At 47.2% G+C, this 14,427-nt stretch overlaps 1 protein-coding gene and 1 pseudogene across 3 annotated transcripts in view; one reads left to right on the top strand and one right to left on the bottom strand.

Annotated features, from left to right (window-relative positions):
• Nucleotides 1-13,754, bottom strand: part of CHIT1 (chitinase 1) — a 35,838-nt gene extending 22,084 nt beyond the window's left edge. The window contains exon 1 of one of the 3 annotated variants that reach the window (XM_027074753.2): nucleotides 13,518-13,754. In XM_027074753.2, the coding sequence (XP_026930554.2) occupies nucleotides 13,518-13,552 (35 nt within the window). In that variant the 5' untranslated portion in view covers nucleotides 13,553-13,754. Of the gene's footprint in view, nucleotides 1-11,811; nucleotides 12,547-13,517 lie in introns of those variants that run through there. The other 2 variants (XM_053209168.1, XM_027074754.2) reach the window with 2 other exon arrangements.
• On the top strand, nucleotides 661-1,701 carry LOC106971716 (etoposide-induced protein 2.4 homolog; annotated as a pseudogene).
• Nucleotides 13,755-14,427: the final 673 nt, after the last annotated feature.

Here is a 14,427-nt window from a genome sequence, read left to right as displayed (position 1 = left end):
GTCTCCCTCTCTCTGACCCTCCCCCGTTCATGCTCTGTCTCTCTCTGTCTCAAAAATAAATAAACGTTAAAAAAAATTAAAAAAAAAAATAAATGTGAATGGACTAATTAACACAAATCAAAAGATACAGACTATCAGAATGGATTAAAGAACAAGGCCCAGTTATGTTGTTTATAGTAAGTCAACTTTAACTATAAAGACACGAGGGTGCTCTGGGTGGCTCAGTCAATTAAACATCTGACTTCGGCTCAGGTCATGATCTCATGGTTTGTGAGTTTGAGCCCTGTTGACAGTGCAGGTCCTGCCTGGGATTCTCTCTCTCTCTCTGTCTCTGCCCTTCCCCCGTTCTCTTTCTCTCAAAATAAATAAATAAACTTAAAAAAATAATATATATAAAGACACAGACAGATTAAAAGTAAAAGGACGGAGGGGCACCCGGGTGGTTCAGTTGTTTGAGTGTCCAACTCTTGATTTCGGCTCAGGCCATGATCCCAGGATCATGTGATCGAGCCCCATGTTAACTCCACACCGAACATGGAGACTGCTTAAGATTCTTTCTCTCTCAGGCTTCCATTCTGAGTGCTTCGTTCCTTTCTCTGATCTTGTTAGTTTCCACTCGGAGTATCCTCTTTCTTGAAGAGAAGGTCCTTCTGTCTCCTCTGCATAGTTGGTAAGTTTTGGGTGGTGAAAAGATGGCTGACAGGTGTCAAACCTTTTTCTAGGACTTTGCCAGGGAAATCAAAGACTCCCTGTAGGGAATTTGTGCCATCTCAAAGCTACATGCTCAGATTCAGCAAAAGAGAGAGGAGCAGCGTCAAAGAAGGGCAAGCAGGTGTGCTGACGCCGAGGACAGCCCAACGTACAGAAAGGAAGCAGGAGACTGAGCCGCATAGCCTTAGTGGAATTTTCCAATGCTGCACTTGGGGTGGCGGAGCATTCTGGTTGAGTCTCCTCTTGTTTTATCAGGTGTTCATTTCCGTACTCCACTCCGTAACAGCCCAAATTGTCGGCGATCCATCGCTACGTGGAGATGTTTCTTCCTTCCGTCCATTTTCAGTGCTCTTTGCATGCTTCCTCTGTCTGTGCTTAGCAAAGTTGTCAACGCCATTTGTTTTCAAGACATAGCTGATCTAGCATCTGAGGTATCAGGGAGGAAGCCTCACCCATTCCCTAGTCTCAGCCAAATAATTACTGACATGCTCTTCAACCTTTTGCGGCAGGCTCTTTTTCTCATCCGGGGGATGTTTGTGAGTCTCCTTCTCAACCACCTTGTTGGTCAGCTCGTTAGTCTTCTGCGTATGTCCCTCCTCTACTCACTGTACTGCTTTGAATATCATTGGTTCAATAGAGGAATTGAAGGGCACCAGCAGTTGTCAAGCATAGAAAGGAACTGGCCACACCACTTTGGATTTGGGTTGCCCTTGGCTTTCCTCACAGCAACGCCGTCCTGGTATATTCTCAGTGGATGCCTCTTCCCCATCCTTGTTCCTCTGTTCATTATGGGCGGCAATGAAGCAAAGACCCCTGGCACAGCATGCCTTTTCCAGTTGTGCCTCTTCTCCTTGGTGGTTTTCTTAAGCAACAGGCTTTTCCACAAGACGGTCTACCTATAGTCTGCCCTGAGTAGCTCGATCTCTGCAGAGAAATTCCCTTCACCGCCATCGCTCTCCTGCCAAACTGAAGGCTGCTGCCGGCCACTGAGTCACCTGCCATCCAAAGGGGATGGGTGGGATCGGAAGGAGGCTGTAGGATCTCTTTTCCTTGTCCCTTCCTCCACTTGGGAAGGCAGGACTCACTCTGCCAAGGGCCCGCTGCATACTCCCTTCTCTCTGAGGAACTGGGATCTTTGTCACTGGTGCACATAAGGCAGAATCTTCCCGACCCCGGGATGTGGATTTTTAACACCGGTGATTCTGAATGGACCACAGGTTTTTCTGCAGCTCTTTTCTAGCACTTGTCGGCCCCCGTGCCTGGAGCAATTTGAATACTTTTTTCTTTTTTCTCCCTGTGCTGTTTATCCTTGCAACTCCCCTTCCTGCCTTCCACCATCCTTGGATGAATGGATTTTGTAATTTTAGCTGTTGTATTTTGTGGACCTGTTATTTTTTGTTGTTTTTCTCTGCGAGGCACATATATTGGATGTGGGAGGTGAAGGAATATCTCATTTGCTCCTGGTCACTCCCTTTATAGCCATCACTGTCTTGTTTCTTGTAAGTCAGGTTAGATTTTAGTCTCTCTTGCTCCACTGCAAAACGCAAACTCGAAGAGATGGGACAGGAGGAAAGACCTCACAGCCAGGTCTGCGGGTTTTGAGGAGTGATTTTCTTTCTTCCCCTTGATGGGGAAAAAAAGCCTTTTTTCACCGGTACATTTAAAGTTATCCAGCTGTGGGGAGGTACCAGTTTTGGGCAAGTGCCACTGCAACACCAAATGCTCAGAGAACCTGAACTTTTAACTCGAGATCTGAAGTGTACTGTTGGCCACTGCTGGGTCTGTCTGGCATTTCAAAGAAATATTGGTTGCTGCAAATAGGACCTGAAGGGGTAAACTTATTTTTTTAATGTTTATTTGAGAGAGACAGAGAAGAGAGAGAGAGAACGAGCAGGGGAGGGTCAGAGAGAGAGGGAGCCACAGAATCTGAAGCAAGCTCCAGGCTCTGAGCTGTCAGCACAGAGGCCAACACAGGACTTGAACCCAGGAACCATGAGATCATGACCTGAGCTGAAGTTGGATACTTAACCGACTTAGCCACCCAGGAGCCCCTGAAGGGGTAAACTTACTAAACCCATTAAGGCTGTGGGGGGGGGGGGGAAGAGTCTCTCTCTCTCTCAAAATACATACATAAACTTTAAAAAGAAAAAGTAAAAGGATGGAGAAAGATATCCTATGCTGATACTAATCAAAATGAATCTGAAGCAGATGTTAACTTCAGACAAAGCAGACTTCAGGACAAGAAAACAAGAACAAGAAAAATGATCAGAGATAAAGAGGGACATTACATAAACATAAAAGTGTTAATTCTCCAAGAATACATGGTAATTCTTAATATGTGTATACAATAGGACATCAAAATATTGAGGAAAAAGCTGAGAACTTCAAGGAGAAACAGACAAACCTACTATTATATTTGGAGACTTCAACACCCACCCAGGAACTAACAGATCCAGTGGGTATAAGATCAGTTAGAATATAATTGAACTGAGCAACACTATTAATCAGCTGGATCTAATTGACATTTATAGAACACTTCACCCAACAACAGCATAATCCACATTCCCCACAAGCTTACATGGAACAGTCACCAAGATGGAACACATTCTGGGCCATAAAACATATCTTAACCTATTTGAAAGAATAATAGTCATGCAAAGTATGCTCTTAGGTCACAATGGACTTAAACTAGAAATCAGTAGCAGGAAGATGGCTGGAAAATCATAAGATATTTGAAGGTTAAACAACACACTTCTAAGTAATACACGGGTCAAAAAAGTCTCAAGAGAAATGAAAAAATACTTCAAGCCAGATGAAAGTGAAAATACAACACCAAGATTTGTGTGATGCTTTATTCTGGATATTTCCTTTGGATCTATCATACCGTTTACTAATTCTCTCTTTAACTGCATCTAGTCTGCTGTAAAATTCCTTTTTTGAGTTCTTATGTTCAGTTTAAATTTTTTTTTCAGTTTTATAATTTATATTTGGATCTTTTTCAAGTCGGTTATGTCACATTATTTAGTTTCCAGTTCTCTGCAAATATTCATCTATTTTCTATCTCCTTGAACATAGTAAGCACAGTTATTTTAAAGTATGTGTCCGATAACTCCAACATCCCTTTTGGGTCTGTGTCTATTTCTTAGTTGTTTCTACTGGTTTTCATTCATGTAGTTTTGCCTTCTCCTTTGCCCAGTTAAATTTTATACCTATTTATCTTATTTACTTTTCCTTTGTGTTGAAGTATAATGTATGTACACTACAATGTATACATCTTACATGTACAGTTAAATGAATTATTATAATGTGCACACCTGTATAACCTATATTTCTATTATGGTGGAGAACAACTTTATCACTCCAGAAAGTTCTCTTGTGCCTTTCCCAGTCAATCTGTAACCCCTCACACCAAAACCACTGATTTTATTCTATGGTCATAGATTTAGTTTTGTCTGTGTTAGAATGTCATATAAATAGAATCACAAAGTATATACCCTTTAGCATCTGGCATATTTCAGTCAGCATAACGTTTTGAGACTCATCCATAGTATTGTGTTTATCAATATTTGTTTCCTTCAATTGCTGAGAAGTATTTCATTGTATAATTATACTACAATTTGTGTATACATTCCTCCTGTTAATTGACTTTGGGTTGTTTCTATTTTGGGGTTGTTATGAATGTAAATCTTCTATGAATATTCATGTATAAGTCTCTTTGTGGACATATGTTTTTATTTTCTTTGGTGCATTCATCAGTTCGGGCTGCTATAACAAAATACCATAGACTGGCTGGCTAAGACAATTAGCATTTACTTCTCACAATTCTGGAGCCTGGAAGTCCAAGCTCAGGATGCCAGCATGGTTGGGTTTTTGGTGACAGCACTTTTCCTGGTTTACATCTGACCATCTTCTCATGGTACCCTAACATGGCAGAGAGACTGATGTCTCTCTTGTCTCCTTTTATAAAGATGCTAATCTTATTCATGAGGGCTCCACTCTCCTTCCCAAAGGCTTCTTTAATTACTCCCCAAAGTCTCCATCATATTGGAGGTGAGGTTTTCATGAATTGGGGGGGAGAGAAGACACACACATTCAGTCCGTAACATCTGGATAAATACATAGGTGTGGAATTACAGGATCATTGAGTAGATGTGTGTTTAACTTTATAAGAACCTCCAAGCAGCTTTGCAAAGTAGTTGTACCATTTGACACATCCAAAAGCAATGTGTGAGAGTTCCAGTTATGCCAAATACTTGCCAACATGTGTTGTTGCCGGTTTCAGAAATTTTAAATATTCTGGTGGGCGTGTAGTGACAGCTCACTGTGGTTTTTATTTTTTCCTGCTGACTAATGATGTTGAGCACTCTTTCCTGTGTTTACTGTCCATTTGTATGTCTTCTTATGTAAAGTGTCTGTTTGAGTCTGTCATCCATATTTTTCTTGAGTTGTTTGGTTTTGTTACTGTGTTATGAGAGTTTTTTAAATATATTCTGGACAGAAGTGCATGTTCAGATACATGTATTGTGACTGTCTTCTACCAATCTTTGGTTTTGTCTATTTCTTTTCTCAGTTGAGTCTTCTGATGAACAGCGGTCTTTAAGTTTGAGTGAATCATATTCTAAGACTTCATAAAAGAAGTATTTCTTTTATGGTTAGCTTTTTTTTTTTTTTTTTAATTCTGTGTAGGACATCACTTGACCATATGTGTGTGGGTCTATTTCAGAACTCTGTTCTGCTCCGCTGGATGACTTCTTTTGACCTGTCTTCAAATTCACATGCTCCCATACCTATTGACGTCTCCTTTGCTAGATGAAAAATTCAACTTTGCTACTTCCCAGTTTTTGTCAAAGTGAATTGTTATCTAAAACCCCAGTTCATAATGATGAAATCTTTATTATACAGTATATAATTGTAAGAATTATCTTTATCTCATTTTTTTCTGGACTTTTGCATCATGTGAATCACAATTATTTAGTTTGTGTAGTTTTATTTGGTTCTACTGATTTAATTGTTCTTTGCCTTTTGTTTTAGAACTTCATTTTTTGAGTTCTTCATTTTGATTCACTTCTTAGCTGGCAGGGATATTTCCTAATGTAGTATTTTTCAAAAAGGTTTTATGGAAGAGCCCTCCCACTATGCCCTCGCCCCCAAAGGAACCCTCTAACATCTGTAGCAATTAACAATTTATTGCCTTTCAGCTCTAAATCCACCCTTCATATAAGCCTGGAACCGTTCTCCCTTGCCAGTTGGTACATGTTAAACTTTGTTGGTAGAGGGCGCTAGAGGAACAAGGTAGTGGGGAGAGGAAATTTCTGTTCAGGGTTCCAGGACCCCAGGGGGGAACCCTGGGGGCGTTCATACCCAGCAAGTTTCGGCATCACTCCTTGCTGGCATCTTCGTGGCCAGTTCTGTGGGTGCCCCACCTGTTTTCCAAGATTCTGCTGCACCTTCACAAGGGTGATTCCCAAAGGAGAGGTGACTGGGCCAGTTTCCGGTAAAGTGCAGCACTCAGTGCTCTCCCAGGAGCAGCTTCCCAAAGGTTTCTGAGTGAGCCCTAGGTGGCTTTGCCATGAGTTCATCAGCATCCCCCAAAAGCAACTTCCTGGGGAAATTACTTGGGCACCCAACAGAAGGCTTCCAGCCAACAGCCCCAACCTGCCATTCTCTGCTCATCAATCTTGGCTCTCTGAGTATGGACCAGCTTTGTCCAAAAACAACCCAGACAATTTCTCTGCCACCCAGGGAGCTGTAACCATGCTTTCTCCAACAAGAGCTGAACCCCAGCCTTGGGTGCTCCCTCCCCTTCCAAGTGTGTTTCTTCTTTGTGTGTTCTGTCAGTCCTAGGAGATTCTTTAATCTTCCCTTCTATTCCCACTGTGTAGTTAATTCCCTACACAAAATAGTTGATACTTCTTCTGTCAAACCTTCCCTGTTCAAATTACTGTATGATTCCTCTCTCCTAGAGCAGAGGCTAGGGAAAACTGTGGGTCATTTTTTGCCTTCTCTACTCTGAATAGAAAGAACCAATGGAATCCTAATGCTATTAACATCTCTGAATATTGCACTGGTTTCTAGAATCTTCACAGAGCAGGAATCCTGCAGAAATTATGGCTTGCTGGAAAGGTGCTATGTAGGGCGAGGTCATTGTACACACCATAACAAGGCAGTCAAACCAGTTGGAGAAAGTGCTGTCAGTGTTCCATAAAAACAGTCCTTCCTGACGTCTGCTCCTGGGTCACTGAGCCTATTGTCCTCTTATAATCTGTTGGTTGGAATCATAGTCCTGTTTCCCTCTTTGAGGTCCTTCACACCTGCCCTTAGCCATCCTCCCTGCCATTGCCCTGCCCAGGCCCTGATCACCTAGCCTAGGCTGGTGGCTTCCTCTGGGGATGTGATGTCCCATCACCCCATTCGTTCCTGAGTGCCCAGCTTAAGCTTCACCTTCTGGGAAGCTTCCCCATCAGCTTCACCCATTGTTTCTCCCTGTTCTTTCCTCTCCAATGATCTGTGCTGGTCTTAAAGACATTTTCCTAAATCTTCTTTGCCATGTAACTGATCATCCCTACCAACCTGAGCTGCCTTGATGAAACCTAGTTCAGATCAGCCCAGGAAATGCGCTTATTTGTGTGGAAATGGCGCCCTCTGTTGGTAAATGTATATAATGACTGAAATTTTTTTCATCAGCTGCTGGATGATCTTCGTTGACTGCCCAAAGCAGAGAGAACCAGTGATAGCCAAGAAAAATTCAGCCACCACTCTCCGCTCATCCCATTGCCTTAGCAGGTGAAATTCAATCCACTTACCAACCCACCGGATTTCTATCCCTTACTATGACACTAGAAGGTTTCTGATGCTCTGGTCTCCTGGGTAACAATGTCTAACATTTTTTTGAACACTTGCTGTACATCAGGTATGGGACTAACTTCTTTATATTATATCATTGTATCTTCAGAGCAGTTTTATGAGGTAAACACTTGGGTCAGGTTCCCTAAAAGCAGATTTCAGCACATGTGGTCTACTGAAGAAGAACTTTCAGGAGAAAGAAAAAGAAGCAGGATAGGGCAGGGGATGGAGCTAAGTGAGGCTGTGGTCTCAGCTGTGGACCAGCATCAGCCTGATCCTGCAGGGGAGCTCCAGAGCAGGGATTGTACCAGAGATAATCCTATCTTAAGGTAAGGGGGCTGGCCTTTCCTGCCCCTGAGTCAGCCAGTCACTGGCTGCAGGCCCCCAGGCAAGGCAGCTTCCATTCAGCCAAGGGAACTCTCTGGAAAGGAAGACCTGTGAACTGTTAGCACCAGTCTTCACACAACTGCGGGTCAACTAGCCCAGGAAAGAGGATCTGGCTGGGCACAAAGTGTCAGCAACAGTGTTTTTATTTCTACTATGCAAATGTGGAATCGTAATCTTTCACATCGGTAAGTGCTTTGCAGAATTTAGCGTGTTTTCATCAATTCAATTTCATCTCATTCAATGTTGCAGTAACCTTGAGACGTAGTGATTATAATGCCCCTTATAGGAACCAGGGAAGTGACAAGGTAGGAGAGTTCCTCCAGATCACCCAGCCAGATAACTGTCTTCTCTGTTTGTGAATAGCATCTTCTCAGATATAGAGCCAGCCGTTGTGGCTCCTACTTCAGATTCTCCTCGGTGATGTGAAGGTTCTAGTGGTCTACAGTAGGATCGTAAAGCCCTTTTAACTCAGACTAAGTTCTAATGAAGCTGCCAACCACCCCTTCTGAGATTGGGTAAGAGAAAACATACTTCCTTCCCCAAACGGGGCCATGCCTTGCCTACGTGAGATTGTTCTGGGCTCACAAAACTCCTACAACACTCCTCAATGGAAAGAGCATTGCTCACCTGTTTTAGCAGGCTTCCTTAGCAAAGTTTCCTTAGAGGTGTCCCAAGTGGCCACAGTCTGTCAGAGGAGACTGGGGTGGGGTTGGGGGGCGACCTGAATGCAGCCTTCACCTACCCCAAGAGGTTGGCCGTGTAGCAAGTCCCATGGCAGAAAGATGGAGTTTCCTGGATCTTAGGGGAAATACTGCCTCCACGACCCTCTCAGGGGCGTGGACTTTGGCCTCAAGGTGCCTCTGGATCCATCAAAGACCCCTAGGCTGCCTCAAATAAATGAGCGTGAAGAGTTGCATTAGATAAGCTTCCCCCTCCACCTCCTCCCATGCCATCATGGTTCCAAGGAATGCTTCACACCCAAGCCCTTTATAGCAGTACAGCTGGAACACACATGGGGGCCCCAGAAACATCATATTGTGGTAGAAGAATGTGGGTTTAAGATCTCATTGACTCAGGTCCAAACTCCCACTCCATCACTTACCAGGTATCTCAGTCAGGGTGAGGTACAAATGAAGGTAACAGAAAACCTGCACCAACGTGGCCTTAACAAGGTGGTTTATGTTTCTCCTGCGTAAAAGCCTAGAGGTAGTCTTCTTCCAGATCACTGTTCTGCTGTTCTTAGTGGGTGGCCCTTGTCCTCACGGTTCAAGGTGGCACCTAGCTGCCAAACAGCAAAATAGAAGTAGGAACCAAGAGGAAGGGGCCGAGGGCACAAAACAAACTGTGCTTTAAGGAAGGTTCCCAGAAACTGCCGCAAGACTTTTACTTCTCACCGGTCAGAACTCAGTCACATGACCACGCCTAGCCACACAGGAGGCTGGGAAATGTAGTCTCCTTTCTAGGCAGCTCTAACTGCCTAGACAAATAGTAGACAATTATGGGGGAACTACTAATAGCTTCTACCACGGAAGGTGTGTGACCTTGGACAAGTCTCACGACCTCTCTGGGCACGGAGATAATGCTACCTTACCTCATACAAGCTGTTGTTAGTAACTGAAACCTCACGTGCAAACCATCCAGCCCAGAGCCCAGGGCATGCTGCGCACAACCTCCCTTTTTTCTCCTTTCTGATTCCAGGGTTCTGGAATGTGCGGTTTCTGGAATTCCTCTCCAATGTGGCCAGGGCTCCTGTAGCCAGTTTCTGAGTGTAATCCCCAACCTGACTCCCAGGGTCAGCCCAAAAATTTCCCAGGGCTTCTGCGGTTGGGCCTCAGAGGACTAGAATAAGCCAATAGTGACTTGCCTCATCCTCACGCCTACCCCCCTGGAATCTGTGAAAAGAGATTCTCCCCACCCACCTTTCTTAATCAGCTAGCGATTTTGCGCAAGAGAACACTGGTCACAGCTCCTTCACTGGAGCCTCAGATTCGTGTCCTGGTGCTGGTGGCTGAAGCCCGGGAGAGTCAGGATTATTCAAGGAAAGATCTCAGAGGTGCAAAAGCCTGTACAAAGTCTGGGACAGCTCCCCTGACGAGGTCTCCCTGTGCACAAGCAGGGACCCGCTCCTCACACGCATCAGACTCTTCTATCAAAAGACTCCCAAAGGCTGAGAGCGTGACCCTTAACCAGATGCTCCCCCGACCCCCAAGTTTAGAGCGTAACCCAAAGGCAAGTGGCCATAAGTAAAAGCATTTCTTCCAGCCTCCTCTCGCTTCTTTGAAATGCACTCGAGGCGTACATTTTGCTGGGTTCCTTCAGAATATATTTCCCTAAATTTTTTCCGGTTAAATTAACTCTCCAGCAAGATATACCATGTTTTTCCTTCAGATTCATCTGGCCTTGGCCCAGTGTACATATTTCTTGGAGTCGCTGCATTATCTCCTTCCCTTCCTGCACAGCCTCATGCCATACAACCATGGCGTCTTGGTCTTTGAACAACATGGGTTTTGCATTGCACCCGTCTGCCTCTATACACATTTCTTTTGACAAATACACTCTAGAGCTGTAAATGTAGCTTCTCCTCCTTATGACTCGCGTAATAATATTTTCTTTTTTCTAGCTTTCTTGTAAGAATCCGGTATGTAACACATATAGGATACAGAATAATGGCTAGTCAAGTGTTTATGTTCTCGGTAAGACTTTTGGCCAACAGTAGGCTCTTAGTAATTAAGTTTTGGGGAGTCAAATGTTACCCTCGAATTTTTGACTGTGTGGAGGGTTGGCGCCTAATCGTCCCCCCCATGCAGTCCAGTCAACTGTGTTATCCTCGCTGCCAGATTTGCAAACTGAGATTCTGAGAGGTTATGCAGATTGCCCAAGGTAACACAGAGAGTAACAGGTTGAACTGGGATTCAGATCCCAGTCTATCTGGTTCCAAATCCTGGTCCTGTAATTATGCTACAGTAAACGGGGGTAACCCACGGCCCATACTGGAACTTGTTGCTAAGGGATCTTGGCCACACAGCAGAATGGGTAAGTAGGGTGTGCCGTGAAGGAGGTCCTCTCGGGCGCAGGTGAGGAGATCGAGCTTGGGGGACTGTGGGGTCATCGACCCCAGTGGTTACCACCAAATCAACCAAGCAAGAAGTCCGGAGGCTGGAGAGGTGCTATGACTAATAACATGGGATCAGCTTGGGGCTCACCCATACACTCTTCATATCACCCTGGCCTCAAGGGCAGAGAGCCAGGACCAGGTAGAAGTGAGAGCGCCCTGGATCCCTAGGCAGAAACTCTGAAAAGGAAAAGCTTCTTTGGGAGCTGCAGTCAGTCGTGAGGAATTTATTTCAGCCTGAAATCCGGGGGTGTCCAGGAGAAGGGACACCAAGGTGGTCCCGGCCCAAGAAAAGCAGAAAGAACATGGACGCTGTCTCAACCTGTAGGTTCTCTAGAAGGCAGAAGAGGGGCCCCTCGCTAGAAGGACTAGTAAGTGGCCCTTGTAATCCCAGAGAGGCTGGGTGTCAAGGAGAGGATGATACAGGAGACTCCTGACATGGAGGGAACGATCCAGGCCTGGCTCCCCACCAGAGACACCATCCTGGCCTCAGCCTCAGGAGTCCCCCAGCCTTCACCTTTGGGGCCATTTCACCTTCGCGTGTAAATTCCGTGTGGCTCCCTGCCTGAGGATGCAATCTCTTGGTAGGTCCATCTGGCCTGCTTTTCCCATGATTGAGAGCTCCCCCCTTAGGACGGCCATGGCAGGCTCCTTCTCCTGGACCCCTGGTTCCTACCACAGGACCCTCTACCTTCTAGGCACTTATTCCACAGTGATGGGTGCCCGCCTTGTCCCACTGCCCCTGTCTGACCACGTACCTGTTGAACATCAGTAATTCCTTTGGCCTAGATGCGCACGAGTGGGCCTAGGATGTAGAAATGGCTCCTCAGCCTCCTTCAAAGAAGTTTTCGGTGTCACACAGCCACCTCAGGCGTGTTCACACCACTGAGTACGAGGAGCTGCTGTTCAGGCAGGTCACGTGGAGCCCGATGGTGTCAGCGGTGTGGCGTTGGCCACTGTGCAGCCAGGGAGAACATGGCAAGGGGGAGGCCTTGGCCAATGGAGACGAGAAGACACTGCAGACTCACCAGCAGGGGGAGCCGGGCCTCCGTGTTGGTCTACGCCGCCAGGCTGGGAGCTGGGCACGTCTCCGCAGGTGTTGCTCCTGGAAGGCGTGTCAGGCCAGGAAAATGCACCCGGTCCCAGGGGCCTAAAAGAGCTGACGGTGTTTATTTAAAGCCAGTCACCATATCTCACCGGCTGACTCCCCTGGGTGTGTGCGTAGATGGAAGTACTTGAGTGCACAGAGCGTGCGACAAGCTGAATGCGGGGGCAGTGGCTCCGTGTGGCCCTGGGTTTGTCCTGAGTGGAGGGAAGGGTCCTCTCCCGTCAGCCCATGTCCCGGGTTCCAAGCAGTGGCCAGGCAGCCTGTTTCCTGGGCTTGGAGAGGGGGTCCCCGGTGCTGGGCAAGGGTCTGGAACACCTTGCCTCTGTGTTCAGTCCAGAAAGGAGTCACTCCGTAGGTCCTACGATGGGAAGGACCCACTCGGGTGTCCTCTAGAGAAAGCCCCTGGAGGCAGCCCGGCGGGTGACCCCTGTGGCACACACACACACACACACACCCCTTCGCTCCTGCTCCCCAGTCAGTGTAAATGGGCCCAGGATGGAAGAAGTCTCCCTTCCTTCTCTTGCCAGAGGAAAGGGACTAAAGGTTGCAAAAGAGCTCTCAGGTTCTTGGACAAGAAGGCAAAACAAAACAAAACAAAACAATACAAAACACAAAACGAAAAGCTCAGCGAGATCACGGTCTTGCCCCGAGGCCAGAAACTGCTCAAGTCAAATCAGCCAGCCTGGGCTCTGTCAGCGGTGAGCCCTGGGAATGGACCCGGCCTGCGTGGGCCTGACGGGGACAGGTTCAGAAGCATGGCCTGGGCCCCAGGGCTCTGGCCTGAGGGGGAAATGCTGTCTGCTCCACAGGAAATGCAGGAGAGAACAGCTTGCAGGCTGCAATTCTACCAAAGACGAGTCAGACTGTTTCGAGAAAGGCCTGAGGCCCCACGGGGGCAGAGAAGGCGAACTCGGCCTGCCAAGTAGACGAAGTGTTCAGGGCCTTTCCACCGCCCAGTCAGCGGCCGGCTCTCTTCTTGCTTTCCCGACTCCTCAGAGTGCCCCCTTTTAAACACTTCCTGAAAAGCCACTGTGTGACCATCCTTCCCAAGTTGGGGACACAAAGAGCTTACAGAACAGGGCTGGCGCTGGACAATCACCACAGAGTGACAGGCCCTGAGGAAGCCCCTTGATGGGAAAGGTACCAGGGAGGGCCAGCTACAAGGACACCTGAAGGAAGCCGAGAAATTGTCGAGGCCGGTGACAGGAACGAGGCCCAACTGCGATTCCTGTCCTGGAGGGACTTAGGACCAGTGGGTCAGGCAGGCACATCTGGTGGCGCTGGCGACCAGGCACACCTACCTTTATTCTGTGAGGTAGATCAGAAAGTGGAGCTCAGATAAGTTAACTAACTTACCTCAGGACACACAGCAAGGAGCTCTGACTGCACATCCCAAGCCTTGACTGGTTCTTTTGATAGCTTCTGCCCCTGCCACCACCCCAACCGCCCGAGGCAGAACCTGGGTGGGAACAACAGGGCCTGACTTAGCTTGACAGGCCTAGAACTCGTTTTCGTTTGATTTTTCAGGCACCAGAGTCGGTTAACTTCTGGGGGGCCTGGCTTACAGCACCAAACACACAGGAGGTGGAGGGGCCAATCATATGCCCTCCCTGGAGAGGTCATTACCCAAGAACGCAGGCTTCTGAGGCTGGGACTTGGATGATGCTACTGGGCGTGACCTCGGCCACGTGACTTCTCCTTGTGGGACCCGGCTTCCCGACCTCTCAGTTGGGGCCCCAACTCAGTTGAGGCTGTGCGGAGGATTAGACTTGAGCTGTGTTAGGTGACTGACGCCTTGCCCAGCGTGCAGACGGGACTCCGTAAATGGTAACTGTTTTGTTATCATAGTGATGTGGATTTTAGAAGTGTCAAATTCGGGGGCCTCATTCATGTAACTATGGCGCAGCGAGGGTGTAGGATGACGAGACCTCATAAATGGATGGCTGTTATAGCCCAGGGGCGGCGAAGACCAACTTCACAAACAGGCAGAGGCAGGAGGCTTCCCACAGATGCTGGAAACAGGTCCTCGCGCGCCTCTGCCCTCCCGGGTCCTCCCTCAAATCCCGCTGGTCCCCCTTTCCAGCTTGAGTGCACAGAGCTTTTCCAAGGGTCCACTCTGGGCACTCCGGGTATGGGAGCTGGGCAACGCAGAGTGGTCTGCTCCCCGACACTCCCCGGAGTGCTTCTTGCCTGGAGAGTGCTCCTTCCCGGAGTGCTCCTTCCCGGAAGATCTGAGGGCCCCTGAGGAGATTTGGGGTAGCTGGGT

This window comes from Acinonyx jubatus, chromosome E4 (genome assembly GCF_027475565.1).
Source record: "Acinonyx jubatus isolate Ajub_Pintada_27869175 chromosome E4, VMU_Ajub_asm_v1.0, whole genome shotgun sequence".
Classification (NCBI taxonomy): Eukaryota; Metazoa; Chordata; class Mammalia; order Carnivora; family Felidae; genus Acinonyx; species Acinonyx jubatus.
This window is presented reverse-complemented; position numbering and strand designations above follow the sequence as displayed.